The 27,702-nt window shown below is 39.4% G+C and overlaps 1 protein-coding gene across 1 annotated transcript; it reads right to left on the reverse strand.

Moving 5' to 3' along the window:
• Positions 1 to 2,473: 2,473 nt before the first annotated feature.
• Positions 2,474 to 24,155, reverse strand: LOC130681169 (chromodomain-helicase-DNA-binding protein 9-like). Its single transcript, XM_057493564.1, has 6 exons — positions 23,943 to 24,155; positions 23,306 to 23,506; positions 8,540 to 8,699; positions 8,030 to 8,119; positions 3,418 to 3,521; positions 2,474 to 2,925 (listed from the first exon to the last, which is right to left on the reverse strand). Exons 2-6 carry the CDS (start codon positions 23,376 to 23,378, stop codon positions 2,870 to 2,872), a joined length of 483 nt encoding a protein of 160 aa, XP_057349547.1. The 5' UTR covers positions 23,379 to 23,506; positions 23,943 to 24,155; the 3' UTR covers positions 2,474 to 2,869.
• Between the last annotated feature and the right edge of the window lie 3,547 nt (positions 24,156 to 27,702).

Below are 27,702 nucleotides of genomic sequence, written 5' to 3' on the forward strand. Positions count from 1 at the left end.
AAGATCCACTTTACTTTTTGAATCTGAGCATTCATGTCTTTCTTCAAGCTGGAAAAATTCTCAGCTGATAGCTCTTAAAATAGGGCTTCTCCCTTATGTTCTCTAGTCTTTCCTTCTGGAATGCTTATTAGACATATGCCAGACTTCAAGGTAGCCTTTTCGTCTCTAAAACGTTTTCTGTATTTTCCATTGTGCTGGTTATTGATTTATTGCCTATCATACTTATTATATTATCGGCTCTAAGAAAATGGATATGGGCTCTTTAAATACTTTCTTAGCCAGCCGGTATGCGTTAAATTTTGTCAGCAGAGGGAGCCCCAGAGACACCGTAGGCGGTAAAGGGTTTTCCTTCCTGGTTCTGGGGAGCTCCTCCTGCCTTGGCTCAGCTGCCACATTCCGTCCAGCTCCTGCCAGTTCAGGCAGCCTTTTAACACCTCGTGGCCCGCAGCTTTCCCTAGCAACCTTCTCCCTTAGGTGGTTTTGCAGTGGAATGCCTCCAGCGCGACACCTAGGAAACGCTTCCATGGCAGCCCCAGCGGCAGCCTGGGTAGCCCAGCGACTGTGGGGCTCACAGCCGCAGCGGTGGGGATGTCCGCCCTGCTGGGCACAGGGCCCTTCCTCAGGCCTCTACGATGCTTACCAGCCAGTCCCTCATTATTCAATCCCCTATTAGTCAGTAGCTCCTTACACTAAAGTTTCCTCGTTCAAATCATACGGTTTCTGTCTCCTGATGGGAACAAATGGATTTATCATTCTACATTACGGATCATTATCTATTAGATACCGATTAAATATTTAATAATATCTATTTTCTAAATCATTTCTTTTTCTCACGAGCTGTGTTAATCTGCTTCTCCAGAATGTTTAAATCATATTGTGAGTTTAAAATTTTAATGATGGTACTTTCAACTTCTAAAGTTACGTATAATGTTTTTTTGTATGTCCCTAGTCTTTCAAAATTGTATCTTTAGTTTCCATTTCTTTAATTCCTTTAATCATTGAAAATTTTAGTTTTCTATTTCAATAGATCTGCTACGAGGAATTTTTAGTGGTCTAATCCTGTTCTTTGTTGTATTTGCTAACATTCACTCAATAGTACATTGTTCCTCATATTTTTAAAAATTTTTGGATTTTGATCTCACTTAACGGAGGACTTTATCTTCAGGACTCAAGTGTAGTCTGAATGAGGTGGTTTCTTCCACAGTTCTTGTTTTCTCCTTTTTGTTTTTACAGGTGCCTCAGGGTTATTACCAGTCTGGGACCCCTTTTTACATTGTTTTAGGCTTGAGGTTCCTGACATACAGATGAAGTAAAAGAATCAAAGCATAACTAAAGAAGGCTGGCTTATGGCTATGAATTCTCAGGGGAAACGACTTTCCCCTACCCAGAGCACATGGGGAGATAGATTTCCTTTCTGTTTCCCTGTGCTGCTTTCAGAATAAAAGCACTGCCCTTTGAGGGTTTGACTTTACACAGGGTTTCAGTTCTCACTGCTACACACTGGCCTGAACCACATCTCTTGTCCTTTCATAGGCAGCAATATCCAAGCCCCTTGGCTACGAAGACCACCAATTTCACCTGAAGGTTACAGCATCATCTAGTCTTTTACAACGCTCTCATAAATACTGGAGAAATTCCTTATGTCTTTTCAATATCATGCTCCCTGCTCCACAGATTTTCTGTGTTTTCATCCAACTCCTTTTTTTTCTTCTCAACTTTCCATGAATAGAACACTTAGCACCATACTTGAGCAGCTCAGAATTCCTACAGGCTCCACCATCCATTTCAAAGCTCTGTACGCAGGTATAGTTTTTATCTTTGGCTGGGTACTTTTAGTAACTAGTTCTGTTTTGGGATTTTTTCCCCTAGACACCTTCTTAGTTTCTAGCGGGGTAGCATGTGGGCAAGCCACATTTCATCCACATTTCCATACCTGCCTTCAGCTTGTCTAAAAGGGAAGACCAGGCAAATTCTGAATGATTTGTGATGTCTGTCAACTTGATTGCTAAAACTTAGCCAATTTTCTAAGTAACAGGAGGATTATGTATAATAAAAACATATGAAGGAAAAACACACAGAAGAAAAAGCAAACTAAAGAAACCATGGAATAGCTAGAATTGAGCATTTTAAAATCTGGCCCAAACCATACCTCTCTATCATCTTTAAAAGTAGTGGGGATCTTCCACATCCCTGTTAAAATACCAAAAATTGCTACCATTACTGTGCTGGACTTAAAATTTCTCTTGACAGGACAAACAAATAGAGTCTCTGTTGGGAGAACTTTTTAGTGGGTTTTAAAGGTTAGACTGAAGTCTGTTCTTTAGCCCAAGGAGCCCAAGCCATAGCATGAAGGCTGTTATATAGCAAGCAGAAGACAGCTAGTGCTTAATCTTTCTCCCACATTGACTTTTAAATGTATTATTAACCTCAAAAAAGTTTCTCTCTGTGGTAAGAAAAACAATAAAGGCCACATAACAGATAAAATGAACATCCTGCTTCTCTCAAAGTGTAATATTCTTGGCTTTCTTCTTCCCTCTTATGCTCCTAGAATTTTATAGCTTTAATGGCCATGACCATTAACAATGGTAAATTAAGGACTCATCACAAGAATAGGTGTGGGGTAGGTCTAGTCTCTTCCTTGATCACATTGTTGGACAAGTGTTAACCTATTAAGAGTATCATTAGCTCTTTTAATTTCAAACTCCAATTCTCTTACTTTTACATTATTTACAAAAACATCACTGACATGGAATATGATGATGTTGATAGAGATATATGGAAAAATCATGATTCTGAAATGCACATACCCATCCATAAAATCATTTGCCCTCTGTTCTGCAGCAACTGCTTTCTCATCTGGTTTTCCCACTCATTCCAAAAAGCACAGTGCTGGGTCAGCTCGGATAGTGTTGTATTTTTCATAACCTGGAGGGATCACCAATTATGAAAGTGAAAAGAATAAAAAGAATAAAGATGTATAACTACAAGCATTCCTTATATTTATGATGGATGATATTCCTGGACTAAAGGGACCATATATTAAAATGATATAGGCTAAGTGTGTTTTCTAGAAATTATCACAAACATCACAAGATCTGGCAATCTGTGTATTTAAAATTTTATGTTAAACTTATCAGTTAAAACGAAAAGGAGGGAAAAGTGATCACACACACACACACAACACACTTCACATAGAGAGGGGAAGCTATGTAAGACTCATGATCAGGAGGGGCAGGTCACATCCACTACCCTTTCATTAGGAAATAGAGTAACTGACAGACATAGTTTGGCAGTGTATGCTTTCTATGGTATATAATAACATGGGTATTACTGGAATAAATCTGTAGTTTGAAATCGATAAACAGAACTAGTTGAATTACCCACAGAAGATGACTACATACCTCACTTCTCACTTACCATGTTTAAAAACTCCAATAAGGAGTGACTTATCAGCATCAAAATCCCACCATTCAGCAGGAACTTCTGAGTGGTCTGGTTCTGGGACCGAAACATCAATGTCACTTAAAAAAAAAAAATCACAATATGGCATTATGAATTATTACAAACAAATCAGAGGAAGCAAAATGCTACCTAGCTCATAAAGCATTTATAGTTTTTTAAAAGACTATTTCATTTCTGAAAAATTTTCCAATTACCACCAATTTAAGTTACAAAATTGCATAATCGCAACAAAGTTACCATAAAAATGAATTAATATTCTTAAGCTCAACAGAAGGAATGTTTACTTTACTCTTAGGGAATCATATTCTTTCCACTTCAGATATACTGACAAAGGGTTCTACAGGAAAGTAGAGTCTTAGGTCAGGCAGCAACTTGACAAAAATCATTTGCTGTAAAAACCAAATGGTATATTTACTTTGTATATGAGGAGAGTGAGAGGCCGTAAGAGGTCACGCTTTAGACTTCAAAACAAGTCATGTCTCTTCTAGACCACTATTGCTAAGAAAATCACACTGAAAAATTAAGCACAGCTTACAAGTAAAGAAAAACAGCAAGCTTTCGATCTATAATTTGATTAAAACATTCAAAGTGCTCTTTCTGTGCTGTATATAAATACCATGCTGCAGAATGACAATATAATAAAGTACTAAAATCTGTAATAAATCCATGATGCTTTAGTCATTTGGCTGTTTTTATGAATATGAAACTACTACAGCATGTGTAATTTTGCAACCATTTCCTTTGCTTATCACTTGAAATCATTATTTTCCCAGAAACCTTTTGCAAGTAACATGATAACACCTCTAAAAAGGAAAAAAAGCTATGTATAGAAGGGCTCAGATGTTCACTTCTTCACCAATGATTCAAGCTATTATCTTCTTTAGCGTAGCATATAGCTAATGTCTGACAATGATTAGCAAGTATTATTACTATTATTATTATTTTTTAGCAAGTATTATTTATACACACTCATACCATTCTTATATTTTATTTGACAAGGTAGAGATTGGATAGGGTGAAATACCCAAGGAAATCAAAATTATAATTGAGAATTTCCATGTTTGGTATTCATGAGTTATCAATATTCAAAGAATTAGAGACATAATAAAATACAACACAAATTAAGTGTTATCTTAAGTCATCTCTTTGTCTTGGCACCTGAATTTCATAAATTAATTGGCAAAGAAGTATAGATTAGAAGAAATGGGGAGTCTCCTACTTACAATTAAGTTGTGTGGCAAAAAGTTCATTTGTAAGTTGGCTGTCTTTGGGAACTCAAAATAAATTTTCATAGAGGAATAGAAATCAGCAAATGGTCATTGTGTTCCTGAGTAAGTCCACAAGAATCTAATATTTAGCCACTAATTTGTTGAAATGAAGGACATTGGCAATGAAAAAGAGGACTTGTCTTATAAGTAAATAAAAAACAAAAAATGGATAAGAAATTACTTTTTATATTTTTGTTAAGTATTTTGCCAACAGATAAAGTTTTTTAACCTAAGGAATATAGAGAAATGCATGTAGATTCTTCCTTGGATTCTTAAAGAAAATATTTTGCACTTAAATGAACACCTTATTATCTCTACTTTTGCCTAATACCAGAAGGGTCACAGTCACAGTATTTTCTATCTTACTGCAGAAAAACATAGAAAAAAGAGTGATTTTTCCCTTGATTTGGCAAAAGCTAAAGAATGAATGAAGAAAAAAATACAGTTAAAGAAGATACTCATTTCTGATCATTTCCTGACTAGGACTAAACAAAGCATAAGCACCAAAAGATAAAGGAAAGCAGAAAGCACACTGAAGACAGCATTCTCCAAGGGGTTAAAAACAAAACAAAACAGTGGGTCACATAGTTCCCCTTACCAACCTTTGGGTGGCACTCTAACCGCAAAACACTGATTATCATCTGAGGTGAACTGTTTCCCTGCTTGTAAAGAGTGGAAAACATTTAGTGTACACCTAATACTCAAATGTAAGTGCCAAAGGCAGGGTAAGTGTCCGTTAACTGCTGGTCAAAGTAATTAATAAGGTGCATGTGCTCCAGTTGATTTCTGTTTTTAAAGATTCACTTCATGTGCTCTATAGCATAAAGTTTCCTTTTAATTCCCCAAGCTGGATCATTCATTTAAAATGTATTTAAGTAGCACTCACTATGTGGCAATAATAGCAATAAGACAGACACACCCATCTTTGTGAAGAGGTACCTACAATACTGTGTGATGAGTGCTATGACAGGGTACTTAGTCTAGGTATGTGCCTCACCCAGATGAGAGAGATAAGGAAAGGCTGCGTGGATGGCAGCTGAGCACTAAGAGGGCGGAAAGGGGGAAAGATGATGTTCCAGCAAGAATGCAAAGGACTGCAGGCATTAGTAATCATGGCACATTTGAGAGATATGGACCTGAAGGTCAGAAGAGAGATGAGGGATGGAGACAGACTTGGGATTCACCAGTACAGAAAGAAAAACTGATGCCACAGAAAAGATGAGAACATCCAAGAAGAGTAAGTGAAAAGGAGAGGGCATTTAAGAGACAGGCAGAAGAGGAACCTGTAAAACAGCAAGCAGAAGGCTAAAAAAAAGAAAATGTATAGTAAAATGGTTTTACAGAGGCATTTTTCAAAAAAGGAAGTGGTCAATAAAGGTAAAGTATGATAAACACTACTGCTATAGCCATGGGGGTTAGCAGCAAGCATGTTGGCGAAGAACTTCTTAAAGTGGGTGGTAGAGGTGGAGGTAGAAGCTGAATGGTGGTGGATGCATAGGGAATCGGAGAGGAGAAAAAGGACACAGCAAGTACAGATACTTCTTGAAAGGAATTTGACTGTGAAATCAAGGACAGTAATAACACAGTAGTGTGAGGAGATACGGGGTCCAAAAGTAGTGTGTGTGTCTGTGTATGCACCGAGATGTAAACTGTTAAAATCCAGATGAAAAGCCAGAGATGGGGGAACGCTAAGGAAAATTTAGGGATAATTTCATAGATTGCAGTTCCTGGCAAATTATAAGTAGAAAGGTCCAAGGGAAAAAGTAGTCAATCAGTCAACAAATACTACTGTGTTACTATGTCCCAGATTCTAGGGGCTGGGAATACAATGCTCAGTGAAACAGATTACATACCTAACTTTCAAATAGCTTAAATCGTTAATGGGAGGAGAAAAGTAACATAAAAATAAAAATAAATTTTAACAGTAATAGGCATCATGAATGAGATAAAATCAGGTTAAGTAGTCTTGAGTGGTGAGGGAAGGCCTGTCTGAGGAGGTAAAACTTGAGCTGACACCTGATTGATTTGAGGCAGTGCTGTGGAAGGTCAGAGGAAAGAGTATTTGTACCAGCAGGAACAGCACAGAATGAGCTTGGCATGGTGGAGGAACAGAAACACCAGTGTGGTGAGCGCTGTTGATGAGGGACAGAGGGAAAGAAGAGGTCGTAGAGTTATGTAAGGCCTGCAGGCCATAGGGAGTTTGGATTTTATTCTAAGAGAAATGAAAAGCACCTGGAAGGTTTTAAGAAGAGGCGTGTCATCACCTGATTTTTGCTTCAGAAAGATCACTCTGGCTGCTGTGTTAATGATAGACTGTAGAAAGGAAAAAGTGGAGGCAGAGAGACCCAATTAGGAGGACACAGCAGAAGTCTGAACAACAGGTAATGGTGGCTTGGACTAGGGATTTGGCAGACAAGACAGTGAAAAACACTCAAATTTGGCAGGTCTTTGAATAGGGTTTGAGGGGAAGAGAAGACTCAAGAATGGTACCACAGCAACCACGTAGTACATTTACTGGGATGGAGGAGACCTGTACATGGAAGTTAGGAGGGAAAGGATCAGTCAGACAGAGAAGATTTGGCAGAGCCAGGAAAAAGTTTAAGATGTCAATTTAGACTTTCAAGTGGAAATGTTGGAAGGCCCCTACTCAGAGATTAGAGGTCAGAGAGAAGTCTGGGATGAATATGTAAATTTGAGATAATATTCAATATGTTGAGACTGCATGAGTTTAACTAAAGAGAAGGGATAGACAAGGAAGAGCTGAGGACAGAATTCCTGGCCAAACCAATAGTTAAAAGAGATCTGTTAGAGGAATAAGAGCTAGCAAAGGAAAATGAAAAGGAAAGGCCAGTGAGGGAAAAGGAGAGCCACGTTGTATAGTAGACCAGATGCCATTGAAGCCAGCATTTCAAGAATAAGGGAGAAGTAGAATAAGGCCAAGGAACGGAGAGACTAGGGTATTGGATGGATCACATGTGGACACGAAAGTCAGGCACCCATGAAACCTCTTCCACTCTAACAAGAGGAAAGAAAAGAATGAGCCCAGAAAGATTAAGTTTTACATATGACGGCAGAAAGCTACTACTACTGCTGTTACTGTGTTATAACGTTTAGTGACAGAGCCAAATAGCAGATAACAGGAAAGGCAATAAATTGGCACAGGTTAATTCTCTAAATTTGGTAGGATTTCTTCTTGTTGATTTCAGAGAAGAAGCCTTTTAAGGTATAATTTTCGGGTCATACAGTTTTTGTCTTGTCATGTTATTGAAAAATAAATATAAACATGCTATTTAATTTACCTTGCATCAACTCCATCAAATACTTTCTGACACTCACTTCCAATGACTTCTTGCTTTAGGTAATAGAGCATTCTTACACGAAGCAAAACCCTAAAATGAGGGAAAAGAAATCAAGTCACAAATGTATTAATCATTTAAGAAAATTCTACTAAGGTTAAAATTAGAAAAGAATTTGTACATAGATTTTTCATTACAAAATAAATTTGATTAAATCTCACTACCATATACATAAAAGAGGTTTCTCCAAAATCTTCACACTCATCATTATTTAATATCCAAGTAAGATATCATGAGATCATTTGGAAGCCAGTTTTATTTCTCTCTCTGTTGATGAAAACAGTGACATAGAGGTACAATGATTTGCTGAAGGATACCCTGTAAGATTAAGATTAGGGTTGGTCCTAGACCACACTGACTCTGCACTCAAAATCAGCATGCTTTAAGACTGTTAATAAATTCAGAAAAGTAAACTTTTACTGAGTTGTGTTAAAAACACACCCTACTACCTACTTATTACAGTGGTGTTTTATATGTTTTTTGTAGCCTTCATCTTGAAGTAGCTGCTCAGGATTGTATTTTCGAAGCCATTCTGCTTTCTGTATATCAAATGAACTTGTTTGAGTCTTTACTTTCTTTCCTTTTCGGCCCCTGGGTACAGGGGCTGATAGACCTGTGAAAATGAAAGGCACATGTGAAATGAGGTAATTTGTATAAAGACCTGCAACTTGAAACATTTAAATGCAAGAAATTTCTGAACACTTTCAAAGGTCTGTGCAGGCTATACAGAGATCTTTAAAATAATAATGGTAATGATACTGACCAAAGCACAAGATGAGTTAATATGACTTAAAAAAATTTTTTTTTACTTTGGTATCATTAATCTACAATTACATGAGCGACATTATGGTTACTAGACTCCACCCATCATCAAGTCCCCACCACATACCCCATTACAGTCACTGTCCATTAGTGTAGTAAGATGCTATAGCATCACTACTTGTCTTCTCTGTGTTGTACAGCCCTCCCCATGCCCCCCACCCCACATTATGTCTGCTAATTGTAATGCCCCCTTTCCCCTTATTCCTCCCTTCCTACCCATCCTCCCCAGTCCCTTTCCCTTTGGTAACTGTTAGTCCATTCTTGGGTTCTGTGAGTCTGCTGCTGTTTTATTCCTTCAGTTTTTTTCTTTGTTCTTATACTCCACAGATGAGTGAAATCACCTGATACTTGTCTTTTTCTGCCTGGCTTCTTTCACTGACCATAATACCCTCTATCTCCATCCATGTTGTTGCAAGTGGTAGGATGTTTTCTTCTTATGGCTGAATAATATTCCATTGTGTCTATGTACCACATCTTCTTTATCCATTCATCTACTGATGGACACTTAGGTTGCTTCCATATCTCGGCTGTTGTAAATAGTGCTGCAATAGACATAGGGGTGCATGTCTTTTTTCGAACTGGGCTACTCCATTCCTAGAAGTGGAACTGCTGGGTCAAATGCCATTTCTATTTTGAGGAACCTCCATACTGCTTTCCACAATGGTTGAGCTAATTTACATCCCCACCAGTAGTGTAGGAGGGGTTCCCCTTTCTCCACAACCTTGCCAACGTTCGTTGTTGTTTGTCCTTTGGATGGTGGCGATCCTTACTGGTGTGAGGTGATATCTCATTGTGGTTTTAATTTGCATTTCTCTGATCATTAGCGGTGTGGAGCATCTTTTCATGTGCCCGTTGGCCATCTGAATTTCTTCTTTGGAGAAGTTTCTGTTCAGATCCTCTGCCCATTTTTTATTTGGATTATTTGATTTTTGTTTGTTGAAGTACGTGAGCTCTTTATATATTTTGGATGTCAATCTTTTAAAAGATCTGTCATTTATGAATATATTATCCCATACTATAGGATGTCTTTTTGTTCTATTGATGATGTCCTTTGCTGTATAGAATCTTTTCAGCTTGATATAGTCAAGTTGATGACTATCTCCTGGAGAAGGGGGGATGCTATTGTAGGAGGTCTTTTGTGATACACTCCTATAGCTCCCTGAACTTCTTTTTTAAAATATATTCACAGTTGACAACTGTTTGTTCTAGATCTGTTTTCCTCAAGGGTTAACAAGCTCTGTGAAGGCAGAGAACATGCTTGTCTAGTTCCTTACTATATCTTCAGTGCATGGCAAAGGACTTGCCATACAGTAGGTACTCACTAAACAGTTGTTGAATATGTGAATGCATGAATAGCTTAATGAGTGAATAAATGAGTAAATGAATAATCAGACCCCAGGAACCAAAATTTTCAACAACCAGATGGATTTCCTTTCTTTCTTTGAATCTTTTTAAAACTGAGATATAATTGACACAAAACAGTGTATTCGTTTAAGGTGTACAACATAATGATTTGACATGCCTATATACTGTGACATTAACATCACTATCAGTTTAGTTAATATCTATCACCACACATAGTTACAATTTATTTTCTTGTGACATGAACTTTTAAGATTTACTCTTAGTAGCTTTCAAATATGCCATACACTATTGTTAACTATAGTCACCATGCTGTACATCACATCCCCAGGACTTATTTATTTAATAACTGGAAGTTCGTACCTTTTGACCCCCTTCACCTATTTGGCCCACCCGATATCCCCAAAGGCAAATTCTGGCGCGCTAAGACCCCCACCCGTTAAGATCCAATCAGCAACGCAGAACACACCCTACCCCTACTCCTTAAAAATGCTTCCTCACCCACGAGCTGCTGCGCCCTCTCTCTGGGGTCAGCCATGTTCTCTTTCAGATAATAAAATCTGTTGTGTGGGCCCATCTCCTGACTCGTTCTGGGGTAAGGAGGGTCCCAGCGAGATACCCTTTCAATCCCCCACGTCTGACAGCCACCAATCTATTTTATGCATCATGCGTTCGGATTCTTTTTCTTTTTTTAGATTCCACATATACATGAGATCCTACAGTCTTTGTCTTTCACCGACTTAATTCACTTAGTGTGATGTCCACCCAATTCATCTATGCTTTCACACACTGCAGGATTTCCCTCTTTCTTATGCTTGAATAATATTCTATTGTATATGTAATACATACGCCACATTTCCTTTATCCATTCCTCTGGTAGGGGAGTGTTGTGTATTTTCCTCGGTGCTTGTCCCCGCCGCGACAAAGAACTGAAGGACAGTGACACAGTAGTGAAGCAGAGTAAAAGTCTTATTTAAAGTTATTTAAAGAGAGAAGTGAAGAAGGCAACCTCAGCAAGAAGAGGTGCCCTGAAAGGTTGGAGAGAGTAAGTATAAGATTAAAAGGTTACACACTTAGGAAGTCTAGGCGACCTCAGAGAGAGGAGCGCCCCGAAAGGCTGGGCATACCCCTTTTAAGGGTTCTTTAGGGCTGTGACTAGGGGCTGGAGGTACAGTCTTGTTAAGTGCTTTTTGAATACTTAGAATTAACTTAACACAAGGAACTTCCTGCTCTGATTTCTCTCTGCCATACACGGAGTCTTGGTCAGGGAGCATATCAAACAGGCTGCCTGCCCAGCCCACAAGGTGGGCTGAGTTATTGTCTGTTTGCTAAAGAGTAAGTTTAGAATCTTACATTTTTAACTTTCTGGGTATTAAAATACAATCTTCCAGATGGAATCTTTCCTGCCTTTTACTAAGTTGTTTACAGCTGGGCCTGCATGATTAACACAATGAAGACCATGGGCTATGCTGAGGTACCCTCCTTTATCTGGGGAATATTCAAACATTCCAGGCCAAGTTGCTCCCGGCTTCTGGAGCTTTAATTGATTAATTTTCAGTCTCTTTAGTGGACTTTCTGGCCTTTTTCTCTTTCCACCCCGCTCATATCTATTTTCCTGCCTAACACCTCCAACAATGTACACTTAGGTGGTTTGCATATCTTGGCTATTATAAATAATGCTGCAATGAACATGGGGGTGCAGAGATCTTTTAGAGTTAGTGATTTCATTTTCTTCAGATAAATACCGAGTAGTGGCCCAACTGCCTAGGAGGCCTGATTAGTGTTAAAGGAAGATTTCTGAGCCCCACTCCAGATCTGTGTTAACAATTGACTCAAGAATCCACGTTAAAGTATCTTTTAAGTTGTTTTGTGGAATCCCCAAGTGAGTCTGAAGCCCTCTTAAAGCTGCTACAACATTCGTCTATGCTATTCTGCCTTCCCTGGAGGCCTGGCCATATACTGCAGGGGTATCATCAGACCCTCACCAGATCAGAGGGATACTCCAAACATGCAGTCTCTCTGGAGCTTTGGAAAATCTGAGTGGTCTCAGGCTTGTCCACCTGCCAGGATGAACCCCCAGAGCCGTCCCCTTCATAGGTTATCACTTCCAGACATAGACTGCTCTATTTAGGCCAGACCTAAAATGTCCACACACACACACTACACTGACTCAACCATATTAAGAGAGAAGATGCTGTGGTTCTCAACCAGAGTTGCCCATCGTCTAAAATGAGAGCCCAAGTAGTCTCTACCTCCTGGTACACCTCCTCTGCAACACCCCCAAGTAAACAATGTCCCATCTTTGCTTATTCAAGGTTAGTGACAGGGAGTCCCCTCCTGAGGAAGGTTATCTCTCACTGCTAGAAAGTTCCTGGACACACTGTATCAAAGGCTGCCTCCCAAACGTGGCTCCTTACGGTGGGTCTCATCAGGCTAAAGACACTTGTCCATTTCCTCCCCGTCTGAGTAGAACTAAATTGTCTTTTAGTAACATCTCTGTACAGTGTTGATGTTGTTTTTCACCTGGGCTGCCGCTGAGCCCACGTATCCTTTCATGGTGGTCGGATAGTCATAATTATCCTTTTTGAGGGAGAGGAGCATAACGATTAGGTTGTCACTGTATGATGTCATTGTGTCATGAGTTTTTTAAATTCATATTAAAATTGGCTCTCATTCCCACTCTATGAACTCACTCAGGCCCCTCACTTTGCCTTAGAGCACTTGTAATGTCCCTCCCAGAGTGACTTTGAAATGTGATGAGCTTCTCCTCACATTCCTATCCGCTATACATCCAGAGCCCCAAGCGGAAAGTCTACCCCTGAGCAGAACACCTTTCCACTGCCTGGGTCATCTATAGGCCCCTTAACCTCTTGGTTTCTTGAAGTCTTACTTGTAAAATCACAAAGGTTCTATGAATTACCATTTGGGGCAGGGCAAGGTTAAGAAGAACTTGTCTCTGCTTTTATTTTTCCCACCTGGAGTGCCTACCCTCTCCTCTCCATAGGTCCCAAGGCCCCTTTCCCATCAGGACCACTGCCAAGGAGCCTTCCCTGATTCCCTAGTCCACACAAATCTCTGCCTTTCCAACTGTGGAATCCTTAGGCTCAGTGCCAAACACCCTGGCTGTCTCTTAGGTAAATCTTGCCCTTCAAGCCAATCTCACAATGTGGGACTCTTGCCCTCCCGTGACAGCCCACAGGTACATTCTACAGGAAATGGCTACTTGACTAAGGCATGGATACGGAGGGCTAGATGGAAGGGCCAGGTAGGGTGCCCCTCTGCCTCAACCCTGCTCTCTTCCGCAAGAGAGCCTGAAGCCTGTCCGTCAAGTCGCAAGGTTCCGTATGTGACCTCACTGGGAATCGATGACCTCACTGTTGCCGTGGCAGCGGGACCACACAAACATAGTGGCAGTTTGAGGCCAGACAGCAGTCTGGCTGCCTGAGTGAGGCATCGCTCTCACGATGTGTGACCGCATCATCTACATCCAGTGTAATTTATCCTCTGTGCCCTGGCAGGGCTGCACAGCAGGTAGGCCGAGGCGGGATATCTTTACAAGAGTCATTGGTGGGCACACAGCCTCACCTGGCTGCCACCTAGCTTCTCCTTTCGGGCTGGCACTCAACACGTCAGAACTACCCCAGCTGTTAACTAGTACCCGGTGTTCCTGCTCACTGCTGAGGGCAAGTGAAATGTCATCCCTGGGCAAGCGTTCAGAAAGTTACTAATCTTTGTAAATGTAGCCTTCCCTCCACCTTTGGGCTACAAGTGCTTCCTTCCAGACACTTGGGGAAATGGCAAGTGAATGATACTGAGGTAGGAATGAGGCTGGCCTGTTCTAGGAACAGCAGAAGAGCCAGTGTGATGGTTAGCCTCTTAGCAAAAGTCAAGAGCATTTCTGTGTAAATGGAGCAGTTTGAGAAAGAGCTGTTGAGGGACACTCATAACCTCACCTTCCAACCTGGGCCACTTCACCATGCTGTCCACATGGGTCCCCTCAGACACATCCCAGACTGAGCCTCTGAGTAGCAGGCAAAAGGGTGTCATACCGATGGGAAGAGCAGAAGAGTCAATGGGAGTGATAAAGGGAAACTGAGACCTAACGGCTGAGGAAAAGACGTCCCAGAGGTTGTGCTGATGTGAGCCTAGACTAGGTACCCACATCCTGACCTGAGCCTCCTGGTCACTCTGCTTTGATTTGGCCTTTTTCAAAACTACATCAAAGTATCAGAGGGCTAGAGTTCAGCGTGGTTGAAAAAGGCAACACAAATGGGGTTCAAAGGGAGAGGGGTTCTTAACTGATTCGTGTAAGATTATTTTTTCCAACACATGAAAGGTATTTCCACTAAAACCGCCTTGGAAGTGACAGGCTTTAACAAATACTTCCTCACTTGTGGAAGGGAGAGATGGAGGGGATCCTGATTGCAATAATTTTCAGGTTGAGTTTTTTTCTGGGAATGGGGAACAGATTTCCTGGTCTCCTGCTGCCACAGGCTCCACGGAATTGCTCTTGCAGCCAACATCGCTTCTCTAGGGGATTCATAGAGGTGATGGGCCAAGTCTGGGTTTTAGATGCCAAGCAGATCGAATGGCTTCAGCCAGAAACTGAGAGAGACATGACAGAGGGAAGGTTCTGGTAGGACATTGTGTACAGGAGAAGTGACTGATCAGTTCTGGTTTTCTTTGCAGCAGCAGCAGTGGCGGCAACAGCGGCTTCCCCATCCCCTACACCTGGGTACCACCACGTCCTCTACAAAGGGCGTGGTGAAACCCAGGTGAGCTGGCACGGGGAGACGTACTGCCTGGTTGGAGCCTACCGGTGCTATGGGGATGCACCCATTCCCACCCCAAGTGTGCCCACCCCAGCAATGGTGCCCAACCCATCAAAGATGGAAGTGGAGAAGCCGGTCTCCAGGCGGGCTCCCAAGAGACCTTCAACAAACTCGTTCTCAGATGAAGAACTAGGTTGCCCCCCGGCCAAAATTCAGCGGCTACAACCTAGTCCCAAGAAGGAGACGCCACAGAAGCGTGCTGGCAGAGCCACTGCTAGAAGGAAGACACGACGTTAACAGCTGAAATACAGTGGTCCCATTTCCCAACCCCATCACCACCTCCCACCCCACATTAACTGTAGTTTTCTAATAAATTTCTAGTTATTGTAATAATTTATTGGCTGCAGTTATGTATTTATTAGTCACATACTGTTAATAAAAGTGCCATCTTTTCCTAGCGCCAGTATGTTGTGTTGTCTCAGAGCCCGGGGAGCTTCGGCCAGGCGCACCCACACGATGTGTATCCTTGTGTCTTGCCCCAGTCCAGTCTTGGGGCCACCTGGCCATGGGGACATGCCCTGGTTGGGGCAGGATTCTGGGCGGCTGGCCCCCTGCCCACCTCCTGGGGTCGTCACAATCGGTCCCAGGCTGAGCCCACATTCCCATCCTCGCATGCTTTGGTGCCGGCCCACCACTTCCCTGGTTAATGCAGCAGCCGGGAGCCAGAGCTTCCATGCTTCCATTAAAAGAACTGTCATTTATGAGTATATTCTCCCATACTATAGGACGTCTTTTTGTTCTACTGATGATGCCTTTGCTGTATAGAATCTTTTCAGCTTGATGCAGTCCCACTTCTTCATCCTTGCTTTTGTTTTCCTTGCCTGGGGGGATATATTCATGAAGAAGTTGCTCATGTTTATGTCCAAGGGATTTTTGACTATGTTTTTTTCTAGGAGTTTTATGTTTTCATGACTTACATTCAGGTCTCTGATTCTGTTGAAATTTACTTTTGTGTATGGGGTTAGACAATAATCCAGTTTCATTCTCTTACATGCAGCTGTCCAGTTTTGCCAATACCAGCTGTTGAAGAGGCTCTCATTTCCCCACTGTATATCCATGGCTCCTTTATCAAATACTAATTGACTGTATACGTTTGGGTTAATATCTGGACTCTCTATTCCACTGGTCGGTGGGTTCGTTCTTGTGCCAGTAACAAATTGTCTTGATTACTGTGTCTTTGAGGTAGAGCTTGAAGTTGGGAATTGAGGTGCCACATGCTTTATTATTCCCTGTGATGAATCCCACTTGATCATGGTATTTGCTTTGGCTATTTGGGGTATTTTGTGGTTCCATATGAATTTTAGAACTATTTGTTCCAGTTCATTGAAGAATGCTGTTGGTATTTTGATAGGGATTGCATTGAACCTGTAGATTGCTTTAGGGAGGATGGCCATTTTGACAATATTAATTCTTCCTAGCGAAGAGTATGGGAAGAATTTCCATTTGTTAGTGTCCTCTTTAATTTCTCTTAGGAGTGCATGTAGTTTTCAGGATATAGGTCTTTCACTTTCTTGGTTAGGTTTATTCCTAGGTATTTTATGCTTTTTGATGCAATTGTGAATGGAATTGTTTTCCTGATTTCCCTTTCTGCTAGTTCATCGTTAGTGTATAGGAAAGCAACAGATTTCTGTGTATTAATTTTGTATCCTGCAGCTTTGCTGAGTTCCGATACTAATTCTAGTATTTTTGGAGTGGAGTCTTTAGGGTTTTTTATGTACAATATCATGTCATCTGCAAATAGGGATAGTCTGACTTCTTTACCAATCTGGATTCCTTGTATTTCTTTGTTTTGTCTGATTGCCAGTAGGACCTCCAATACTATGTTGAGTAACCGTGGGGAGAGTGGGCATCACTGTCTTGTTCCTGATAATGGAGGAAAAGCTTTCAGCTTCTCGCGGTTAAGTATGATGTTGGCTATGGGTTTGTCATATACGGCCTTTATTATGTTGAGGTACTTGCTCTCTATACCCATTTGGTTAAGAGTTTTTTATCATGAATGGACATTTAATTTTGTCAAATGCTTTCTCAGCATCTATAGAGATGACTGTATGGTTTTTGTTCTTCTTTTTACGGATGTGGTGGATGATGTTGATGGATTTTCCAATTTTGTACCGTCCTTGCATCCCTGTGTTGAATCCCACTTGATCAAAGTGTAAGATCCTCTTGATGTATTTTTGAATTCTGTCTGCTAATATTTTGTTGAGTATTTTTGCATCTATGTTCATCAGGGATATTGGTCTGTAATTTTCTTTCTTGGTTGGGTCTTTGCCTGGTTTTGGTATTAGAGTGATGCTGGCTTCATAGAACGAGTTTGCAAGTATTCCATCACCTTCTATTTTTTTGGAAAACTTTATGGAGAATGGGTATTATGTCTTCTTATTATGTATGGTAAAATTCAGCGGTGAATCCACATGGCCTGGTAGTTTTGTTCTTCAGTAGTTTTTTGATTACTGATTCAATTTCGTTGCTGGGTAGGTCTGTTTAGATTTTCTGTTTCTTCCTTGGTCAGTCTTGGAAGGTTGTATTTTTCTAGGAAGTTTTCCATTTCTCCTAGGTTTTCCAGCTTGTTAGCATATAAATTTTCATAGTACTCTCTAATAATTCTTTGTATTTCTGTGCGTTCTATCGTGATTTTTCCTTTCTCATTTCTAGTCTGTTTATGTGTGTAGATTCTCTTTTTCTCTTATTAAGTGTGGCTAGGGGCTTATCTATTTTGTATATTTTCTCAAAGAACCAGCTCTAGGTTCCCTTGATTTTTTCTATTGTTTTACTCTTCTCAATTTTATTTATTTCTTCTCTGATCTTTATTATGTCCCACCTTCTGCTGACTTTGGGCCACATTTGTTCTTCCTTTTCCAGATTCAATAATTGTGACTTCAGACTATTCATTTGGGATCCTACTTCCTTCTTCAAATAGGCCTGGTTTGCCATATACTTTCCTCTTAGAACTGGCATTCCTGCGTCCCACAAAAATTGGGGCTTTTTGCTGTTGTTGTCATTTGTCCCCATATATTGCTTGATCTCTGTTTTAATTTGGTCGTTTATCCATTGATTATTTAGGAGCATGTTGTTAAGCCTCCATGTGTTTGTAAGCCTTTTAGCTTTCTTTACACAATTTATTTCTAGTTTTGTACCTTTGTGATCTGAGAAGTTGGTTTGTAGAATTTCAATCTTTTTGAATTTACTGAGGTTCTTTTTGTGGCCTAGTCTGTGGTCGATTCTGGAAAATGTTCCATGTGCACTTGAGAAGAATGTGTATCCTGCTGCTTTTGGGTGTGGAGTTCTGTAGATGTCTGTTAGGTCCATCTGTTCTAGTGTGTTGTTCAGTGCCTCTGTGTCCTTACTTATTTTCTGTCTGGTTTACCTGCCCTTTGGAGTGAGTGGTGTGTTGAAGTCTCATAAAATGAATGCACTGCATTCTCTTTCTCCCTTTAATTCTGTTAGTATCTGTTTCACACATGTCGGTGCTCCTGTGTTGGGTGCATATATATTTACAATGGTTATATCCTCTTGTTGGACTGACCCCTTTAGCATTATGTAATGTCCTTCTTTATCTCATTTCTTTGTTTTGAAGTCTATTTTGTCTGATACTAGTACTGACACACCTGCTTTCTTCTCCCTATTGTTTGCATGAAATATCTTTTTCCATCCCTTCACTTTTAGTCTTATGTATATCTTTGGGTTTGAGGTGAGTCTCTTTTAAGCAGCATATAGATGGATCTTGCTTTTTATTCATTCAATTACTCTGTCTTTTGATTGGTGCATTCACTGCATTTACATTTAGGATGATTATCGATAGATATGTACTTGTTGCCATTGCACGTTTGGATTCATAGTTCGGAAATCTTCAAAGGTAGCCTCTTTCCTATCTAACCTTCTAACATCTCTCTTATTATGCTATTATAAACACAGTCTGGTGATTCTTTATTTCTCTCGTTTCTTATTCTTATTCCTCCATTTTTTATGTTAGATGTTTTATTCTGTACTGTTTTGTGCTTCCTTTGTTTTTGTGGATAGTTGATTTTATTTTTTGCCTTTAGTTAGTATTTGGTTGGTCAGCTTTCTTTGCTGTGATTTCATTTTCTCTGGTAACATCTATTTAGTCTTAGCAGTGCTTCCGTCTAGAGCAGACCCTTTAAAATACCCTGTAGACGTGGTTTGTTGGAAGCAAATTCCCTCAACTTTTGCTTGTCTGGGAATTGTTTAATCCCTCCATCAAATTTAAATGATAATCGTGCTGGATACAGTATTCTTGGTTCAAAGCCCTTCTGTTTCACTGCATTAAATAGATCATGCCATTCTCTTCTGGCCAGTTAAGGTTTATGTTGAGAAGTTGTGGGTGTGTTCTCCTGCAAGAACAGTGAGCCTTTGTGCCTTCCGGACCTTGTGCCAGCTTCCACTGCCTGTCCCGGTTAGCTGCACGCTAGGAGGAGACTCTGTGTGGTTGCTGTGGGTGGGGCCACTTCCCAGCTGCTCTGCACCTGTGGCAGGTCAGCTGGGTTACTTGTAGTGCCAGCCAGGGGGAACGAATGGCAGGCTGCTTATCACTGTGAGGTGCTTCGGGGCTTCTTTACCCACCAGGGTTTAGGGGGCCTGAAGTTTCTCAAGATTCCCAGCCTGCTGGGCTGAGTGTGGTGGCAGAATTTCGTTCAGCTCTTGAGCCCTCGTCCCTTTAAGACTTTTAAACAGCTCTCGCTTTTCTTTTGCGCCAGGGGAACCCGCTGTGGGGACCGGCTCGCAGTCTCTGTCTCAGATTCTACCCTTCTGTTTCTCTAATATCCAGCACACCATGCAATGTGTGTCCTGCACTCCCGGTGCAGATTACTAGGGCTGGTTATTAAGCAGTCCTGTGCTTCCACTCCCTCCCCACTCTGACTCGTTTCCTCCTGCCAGAGAGCTAGGGTGGGGGGAGTACTCGGGTCCCGCTGGGCTGTGGCTTTGTATCTTACCCCCTTCATGAGATGCTGAGTTCTTGCACACATAGATGTAGCCTGGCTGTTGTACTGTACCCTCTGGTCTGTTGTTTAGGAATAGTTGTGCTTGTTGTATTTTAAAAATATATACAGTTTTGGGAGATTTCTGCTACCCTACTCACAACCACCATCTTTAGCCAAAGTCAGTTAATGTGATTTTTACACACACATTAACACATCTTCCTCCAAATACTCAACAATTCTGTCTCAAATTAATCATTCTGATCTCCTTTCTGTTCTAAAACACATTTTTTCCAAATGTAAAAACCAAAAGCTCAAACCTGTTCTTCAGCTTTGCTTTTGGCTTCCCTAGTTACAAATAGTAAGTTTTGGCCTCTTGATTTTCAAAATGAATTTTACTAATAAAATGCATCAGGTTTAGCCATTGTGAGCTCCTGCTTAAGAGAGCTAAATTTGTTTTATTTAATACTTTTGTTGTAAAATATTTCAAAAATAGAAAAAAGTATTCCACTCTTAATCTTAACACAGTCCCTATTTGGTTAGCTTTTTTTGAAAGGAAATATACATAGCTGGAGTCTAATTTTCTCCTTCCTTCCAAGCATAATCACTTCCTTGAATTTGTTTTTTGTATTTGATACACATTTATAACTCTATATTGGAGAAATATTTAGTACTGAAGTTTTCAGGCATTATATAATACAAGTAATTCTGTAACTGGTTACTCTCATTTTTAAAAGATTTATAATGGCTGATTCATGAGGTTCTAATTCATTCATCTTAATTGCTGTGTAAAAATTTGTTTTATGGCTTTACCACATTAATGTCAAATCACGTTTAAGTTGTTTCACTTATAATTTTTCACAATTATTAATAAAGCAGTTTTGTTTCCTCCTTTCAATAGTTACGTATCTTTTCCTTGATTTATTCTACCAGTGAGAGTTCTATTACAATAGTAAGGAGAAGCTTGATGTGGATTTGTTCATTCCTCCTTTAAATTTTGGTGATTTTTACCTTTATACTTTGGGAGTATTTTGTGTGGTGCATACACATTCGTACTTTTTATGTCTTCTTTTATAGCTGGCCTTTTTTTTTATTATGTCGTATTCCTTTTTTATCCCAAATAATGCCTTTCACATTAAGTTGCATTTGTTGTTATGTCAATACTATTTTGTAACTAAGTCCTCTTCACCCTTGTCAGTTTGGAAACTAAAACAGTGCATATTTAAACATTTTCCTAATAACATATATGTTCTACATTTTTAAACTTCTCACTAGCAAAGTTTCTCAGATTCATCACTTAATCTTATTTTCATTTGTTACATGTTTATGCTTTACAACTCTTTGTACTTTAAATGTTTCTATAGCACTTGTTTTTTCAAAATAACAAGTGTATTTGAATTATCTCTGAAGGTATTAATAGTTTTAAAAAAGCTGTCTTCTCCTTTTAGTCCTTGTTTCTTTCAAGTTAATTTTATGTTTTGTTTTTAGTATCTATCTCTCATGTTGGAGAATTCCCTCAGAAGTCTGTTATCTTTGGTCGTTTGCTCATTTAGGAATGGCAAACCAAAAGCCAAAAGCCAAAAGCCAAAAAAACAAAAGAAAAGTTGACAGGTAGTCTGAATGGTTGAAGCTTACTGACTGAACTCCTTGAAGGGTAAGCTGGCTTTTTCTTATTACATCATTATCTTTAAGATTTGGCCTGGTTAGATTCACCAAAGAAATTCCTTAGTCTTCTTAAGGATGGCATTACCAAGTATATATATATATATATATATTCATTTAATCCCCATTTAGTAGCGCCATACCTCAAATACCAATGCAACCCAGAGATCTTCTATTTTACCCTCTCCAGATAATACACTTTCCATGATGCTTCATTCTGGCTACGTGGAACTGAAAAGGGTATTTAGTGATCTGACCTGCTCTAAAGAACTTTCCGTCAAAGCCCCTTTCCTTTAAGTCCCACTTTCAGGCTTCCTTATGTCACAAACTCCTGACGCTTCTGGGCAAATCTGTGAAGCAAATCAGGTGGTTGTTGCCTTTTCTTACTGCTGACCTAGGATTTAACTCTCCTTGGTTCATTAAGTCAGTTGCCACTGATAGATTATCTGCTTCAAAGTTCCAGAATTTTGTTACTTCCTTTCCCATTCTCTCCACTTTTGAGGGTTTATGCCTATCTATTTTTTAATTATGGAATTAAGCATACTCAAACATAGGTGGAATAACACAACAGAATCATCAGGTCCCATCATTCAACTTCAATAATTATAGGCTCATGGCCACCTCTGCTTCATCTATATCCTGTTCACTCCCCAACTTCCCATATTATTTTGAAGTAAATCTAAGATATCAATCATTTCATTGATAGATATCCAAGTATCTTTTAGCAATAAGTAAATAAGGCCTTCTTAAAACAAAACATACCAAAAAACCCACCAAACTACACTTCCACTATCAGCCCCAAGAAATGCAGTAACACTTCCTTAGTATGTGGCATACCAATATACAATTATCTAATAATAAAGACAATAAAAATTTTTTCCTTGGATTTCTGTTTCAATCAGGAACCAAATAAGGCCTGCACCATAACTGGTTGAAGACTCTTAAATCTCCTGTAGGTTATAGTAGAGTTTTCAGTCTTGGCATTTTGAGAAGCACAGCTCTTCCTTTTTGGGTGGCTCACTGCATCGTTCCCCTCTACCTACTAGATGCCAGTAATGTGCTCATAGTTGTGAGAACCCTTGGTTGGAGGTTCTCCAACCAAGATGGATGGAGGAAAGACTGGGACACAAAATTGTGTCTTGTTGAGAACCATTGGTTTATAGATGGCCTCTCTTATGTCCTCCGCTCCTACTATTTATTTGTTGAACAATGTACCAGGATCATCAATGAAACTTGTTTTTCAATTGTCTAAAATTGGCAACATGCTCATCACTAAGGAAGATGCTAAATAAACTATGGAATATCCATACTATAAACTACTAAGCAGGCATTTTAAAAATGAGATAGATTTACACAAATACAGGTGGGAAGACCTTTAAGACCTACTCTTTGTCACCAACTTAGAAATGGACACATTGTTTGATGACAATATGTAAAACCCAACCAAACTATTAACACTGATATTTTCTAAATTGGAACTTGAATTGACAGTGAAGGTTAAGGGATCTTTAACATTACCTGTAATCCTTGAACCTTTTATAGGGTACTAGGTTAAGTACTTTTCATAACTAAAAATAAAATTAAAAAGAAAACAAGAATGTTCTTACCTAGATGATTTTGTAGCTCTCGTGTCTGCCCATCCTCAGTTGGAGTAATGAGATCCCATATGAAGCCTTTCATTTTCTCATCTCCTCGATAGTGAATAAGGGATTAATGCTAAGAGTGCTCGGCAAATTATTTCTACATCATCCTCATTTAGCTGCCTTTTAAAACGGCCATGAGACAGAATCTCTCTCCATCGGCCCCATCTGGTTGAAGAGGTGTATTTATTTACATTAATGCTAACTTCTAGAGAATACTGTTAACAGATAAAAGTTTTGAAAAGTCCAAGAAAATATTTTGTCATCAATTGGGTTTACATCTAATATTTTCTCCCATGAGTAAAATACAGAGCCATGGTATAGTAACTTCTAGTTTATTTTATTCAATAATGATCAACAGCATTATCCATTTTACATTACTGGATATGCTAATATGAGAACAAGGAATGTGACAGTGATGCATTTAAATTTAAAACAGGGGCATCCCATTGTTCTATTAAACATATGTTAAACATATAAATTTAGGTACTTTAAAAAGAGATTTGATTGATTCTAGAAGATTAAAAATATACTATATAGTATATACTCTCTCTGACTTTATATATCAGACTAGTGGTAAAAAATATTAGAAATAGTGTTTTACCCATAACCTAGCAGATTTTTCTCTACTCTAAAGCATTCAGTTCTTCCATAGCCATTGGAACGATCACAGGGTCTCCAGAGTTTGGGCTTTTTATCACCTTCACTTTCAGCTTCAGATAATTCAGCCAATTCATCTTTTGTGGCACTAAAGGGTCTTGTTTGCTTTCTAATTCTTGGAGTGTCAATAACCAAACTGTTCTGTAAAATTTAATAGCTATTACTTGAATGTATTTTTGCAATGTTTTATGTTGTCACCTTTCAAATTGTACAAACATTAAAGTATAGAAAACCAGAAAAAGAAATCACTCATGAGTCCATCAACCTACCATATCAACTTAAAATTTTTTATACTACGTTAAAATCTTCATTACCCTATATAATTTTATGACATTACAGTTATAGGATAAAAGTTACTTGCAGTGTTATTATTAATATGAAAGATGTATGGTTCTGCAATAACCAAAAAATATACTTTCAATTTATGCATAATTTTCTTAGTTAATTAATGATTTTAGATTATTTTAAAATTTTTAAATAAATTAGGCTAAAGTAAGTCTTTGTGATATAAGTTTATCCTAAGGATAAATTCAAATGAAGGGAAATATCCAGGAAAGGAAACATTGGTCAAAGGATATAAACATTTTATAGATCTAGAAACATGTTTTCCAAAAGTTATACTAATACACAAAAAGCAAGGTAGGAGATTAAACAGAAGGGTGGCCTGACAAGCACGGCAGAAACCTTGTCCTGCAACCACATATAAAATGAAAATACAGCAAATACAACTAATCCTGAGAGAGCGACCAGAAAGAAGACTGTAAGAGACGGCTGATACCTGGGAAAAAGAGAAGATCTCATGGAAAACGATAAAGTAGTAATGCCGTGATCCAGCAGGATCCAAGCTCTACTGACTCCAGATCGTCAGCAGGAGGAAGAGAAATGGAGCACGGAGGGAGTAGAAGCCCAAGACTGTTAAATACCCAACTCTGGAGATCTACTCTGGGAGCATGAACCCACATTACATGTTGCTCTGGAGATTAGAGGGAATGGAAAGAAAACATGGGCAGGATACTAAGAGGGACAAAAATTCCAGCCACTTGTGGAGAACAAGGACTCACAATTGGATGCTCTGGGACAAAAGAAAAGTCGGGCACTTTGAAAGACTTTTCAATAGTCAGAGGGCTGCTACAGAAGGTTACACACAGCTTGCTGTTCAGGAGAAATAACAGGGTGAAAAAAATGATCCTGACACACTCAGCCCAGCAGTTTGGGAACTTTCAGGAGCTTCAGGCACTCCATCCCCCTGGCTGGCAATGCAGTCCCAAGAACCCCCACCCCAAAATATGCAGCCTGCGGCTCCTTCCCAGAAGACAGCACTGGTTTGCAAACCTGCTACCCCGTCATTGAGCCAGACTAGCCAGAGGGTGGCCCTGCGGCAGACTCAGGGCTATAACGCAGAGGCGCCTCTCTCAATGCTCAGCCCACTGGTCCTAGCAGTGGAGGCAGGCATTGAGGCCTGGAAGCAGGAAAGACTGTTTCCTCCTGGGAGGCACTGGCGTCGTGCACTTGTAACCCGCACCATCACTCAAGGGACTGGGCAGCTCCAGAGACTAGAACTTCTGGGCATTAGAGGGTGCTGCCAGCACAAAGTTAATTATTACATAGGAATCATTACAAATATGAAATGGAAAAAGAATCTGTCACAAACCAAAATCCCTCAAACATCAGAAAGGGGACTAAGTGAAACTCAAATCACCAAACTTCCTGATAAGGATTTCAAAATAAAAATGATAAACATGCTCACAGAGCTACAGAAAAATATTCAAGAACATAGGGAGGAATTTAAGAGACAGAAACTTTGAAAAATACAGTATCTGAAATGAAACATACAATGGAGGGATTTAAAAGTAGATTAGATGAGGTAGAGAAGGTAAATGAAATAGAAATCAGAGAACAGGAATACAAAGATGCTGAGGCACAGAGGAAAAAATGATCCCTAGGAAAAAAAGAATATTGAGAGAACTGTGTGACAAATCCAAATGAAACAATATTCACATTATAAGGGTATCACAAGAAGAAGAGAGAGAAAAATGAATAGATAGTGTCTTTGAGGAAATAATTGCTGAAAACTTCCCCAATCTGTGAAAGGAAACACTCTCAGGCCATGGGAGTGCACAGAACTTCCAACACAAGGTACCCAAGGAGGACAACACCAAGACATATAATAAATAAAATGGCAAAGATCAAAGACAAGGACAGAGTATTAAAAGCAGCCAGAGAGAGAAAAAAGGTCACCTACAAAGGAAAACCCATCAGGCTATCATCACACTTCTCAGCAGAAACCTTACAGGCCAGAAAGGAGTGACATGTCATATTTAATGCAATGAGACAGAAAGGCCCTGAACCGAGAATACTCTTTCCGGCAAGATTATCATTTAAATTTGAAGGAGGTATTAAACATTTTCCAGATAAGCAAAAGTTGAGGGAATTTACCTCCCACATACCATCTCTACAGTGTATTTTGGAGGGACTACTTTAAATGGAAGTGTTCCTAAGGCTAAATCAACTACCCACAAAGTCTCTCAAGGGATACACAAAGAGTACACAATATGACACCTAATATATAAAGACTAGAAGAGGAAGAAAAAGAAGGGAGAAAAAAAGAAGAATCTTTAATTGCGTTTGACCTAGCATAATAAGCGAGTTGAGTTAGACGGTTAGATAGTAAAAAAGATGCCCTTGAACCTTTGGTAACCATGAATCTAAAGCCTACAATAGCAATAAATACATATCTACTGATAATCACCCTAAATGTAAATGGACTGAATGCATCCATCAAAAGACACAGAGTTACAGAATGGATAAAAAAACAAGACCTATCTCTATGCTGCCTACAAGAAACTCACTTCAAATCCAGAGACATGTACAGACAAAAAGAGAAGGGATGAGAAAAGATTTTTCATGCAATTAGTAGGGAGAAAAAGGCAGGAGTTGCAGTACTTAGACAAAACAGACTTCAAAACAGAGAAAGTAACATACAAAGAAGGACATTACATGATGACAAAGAGGTCAGTCCAACAAAAGGATATAACCATAATAAATATCTATGCACCCAACACAGGAGCACCTAATTATGTGATACAAATACTAACAGAATTAAGGGGGAAATAAAATGCAATGCATTCATTTTAGGAGACTTCAACACACCACTCACTCCAAAGGACTGATCAACCAGACAGAAAATAAGAAAGGAAATCGAGGCACTGAACAACACATTAGAACAGATAGACCTAACAAACATCTACAGATTACTCCACCAAAAAGCAGCAGGATGCACATTTTTCTCAAGTGCACATGGAATGTTTTCCAGAATGGATCACATACTAGGCCACAAAAAGGGCATCAGTAAATTAAGAAGGAGTGAAATTGTACCAACCAGCTTCTCAGACCATAAAGGTATGAAACTAGAAATAAATTATGCAAAGAAAACAAAAAAGCCCATGAACACATAGAGGCTTAACAACATGCTCCTAAATACCAATATATCAATGATCAAATAAATTGCAGAAATCAAGCACTATATAGAGACAAATGAAAACAAAAACTCAAAAGTTTTCATTAGCCTGGCATTGAAGGCCATGCACATGGCACCCACCTAACTCCGCAAATATTTTCTAAGTACTACCCATTCATTAAATATATTCCTCTTTCTTTAAAAATAACAATGTAACCACAAAACACTAAAAACAGATACACATCCT

The sequence above is a fragment of the Manis pentadactyla genome, chromosome 15 (genome assembly GCF_030020395.1).
Source record: "Manis pentadactyla isolate mManPen7 chromosome 15, mManPen7.hap1, whole genome shotgun sequence".
Taxonomy (NCBI): domain Eukaryota; kingdom Metazoa; phylum Chordata; class Mammalia; order Pholidota; family Manidae; genus Manis; species Manis pentadactyla.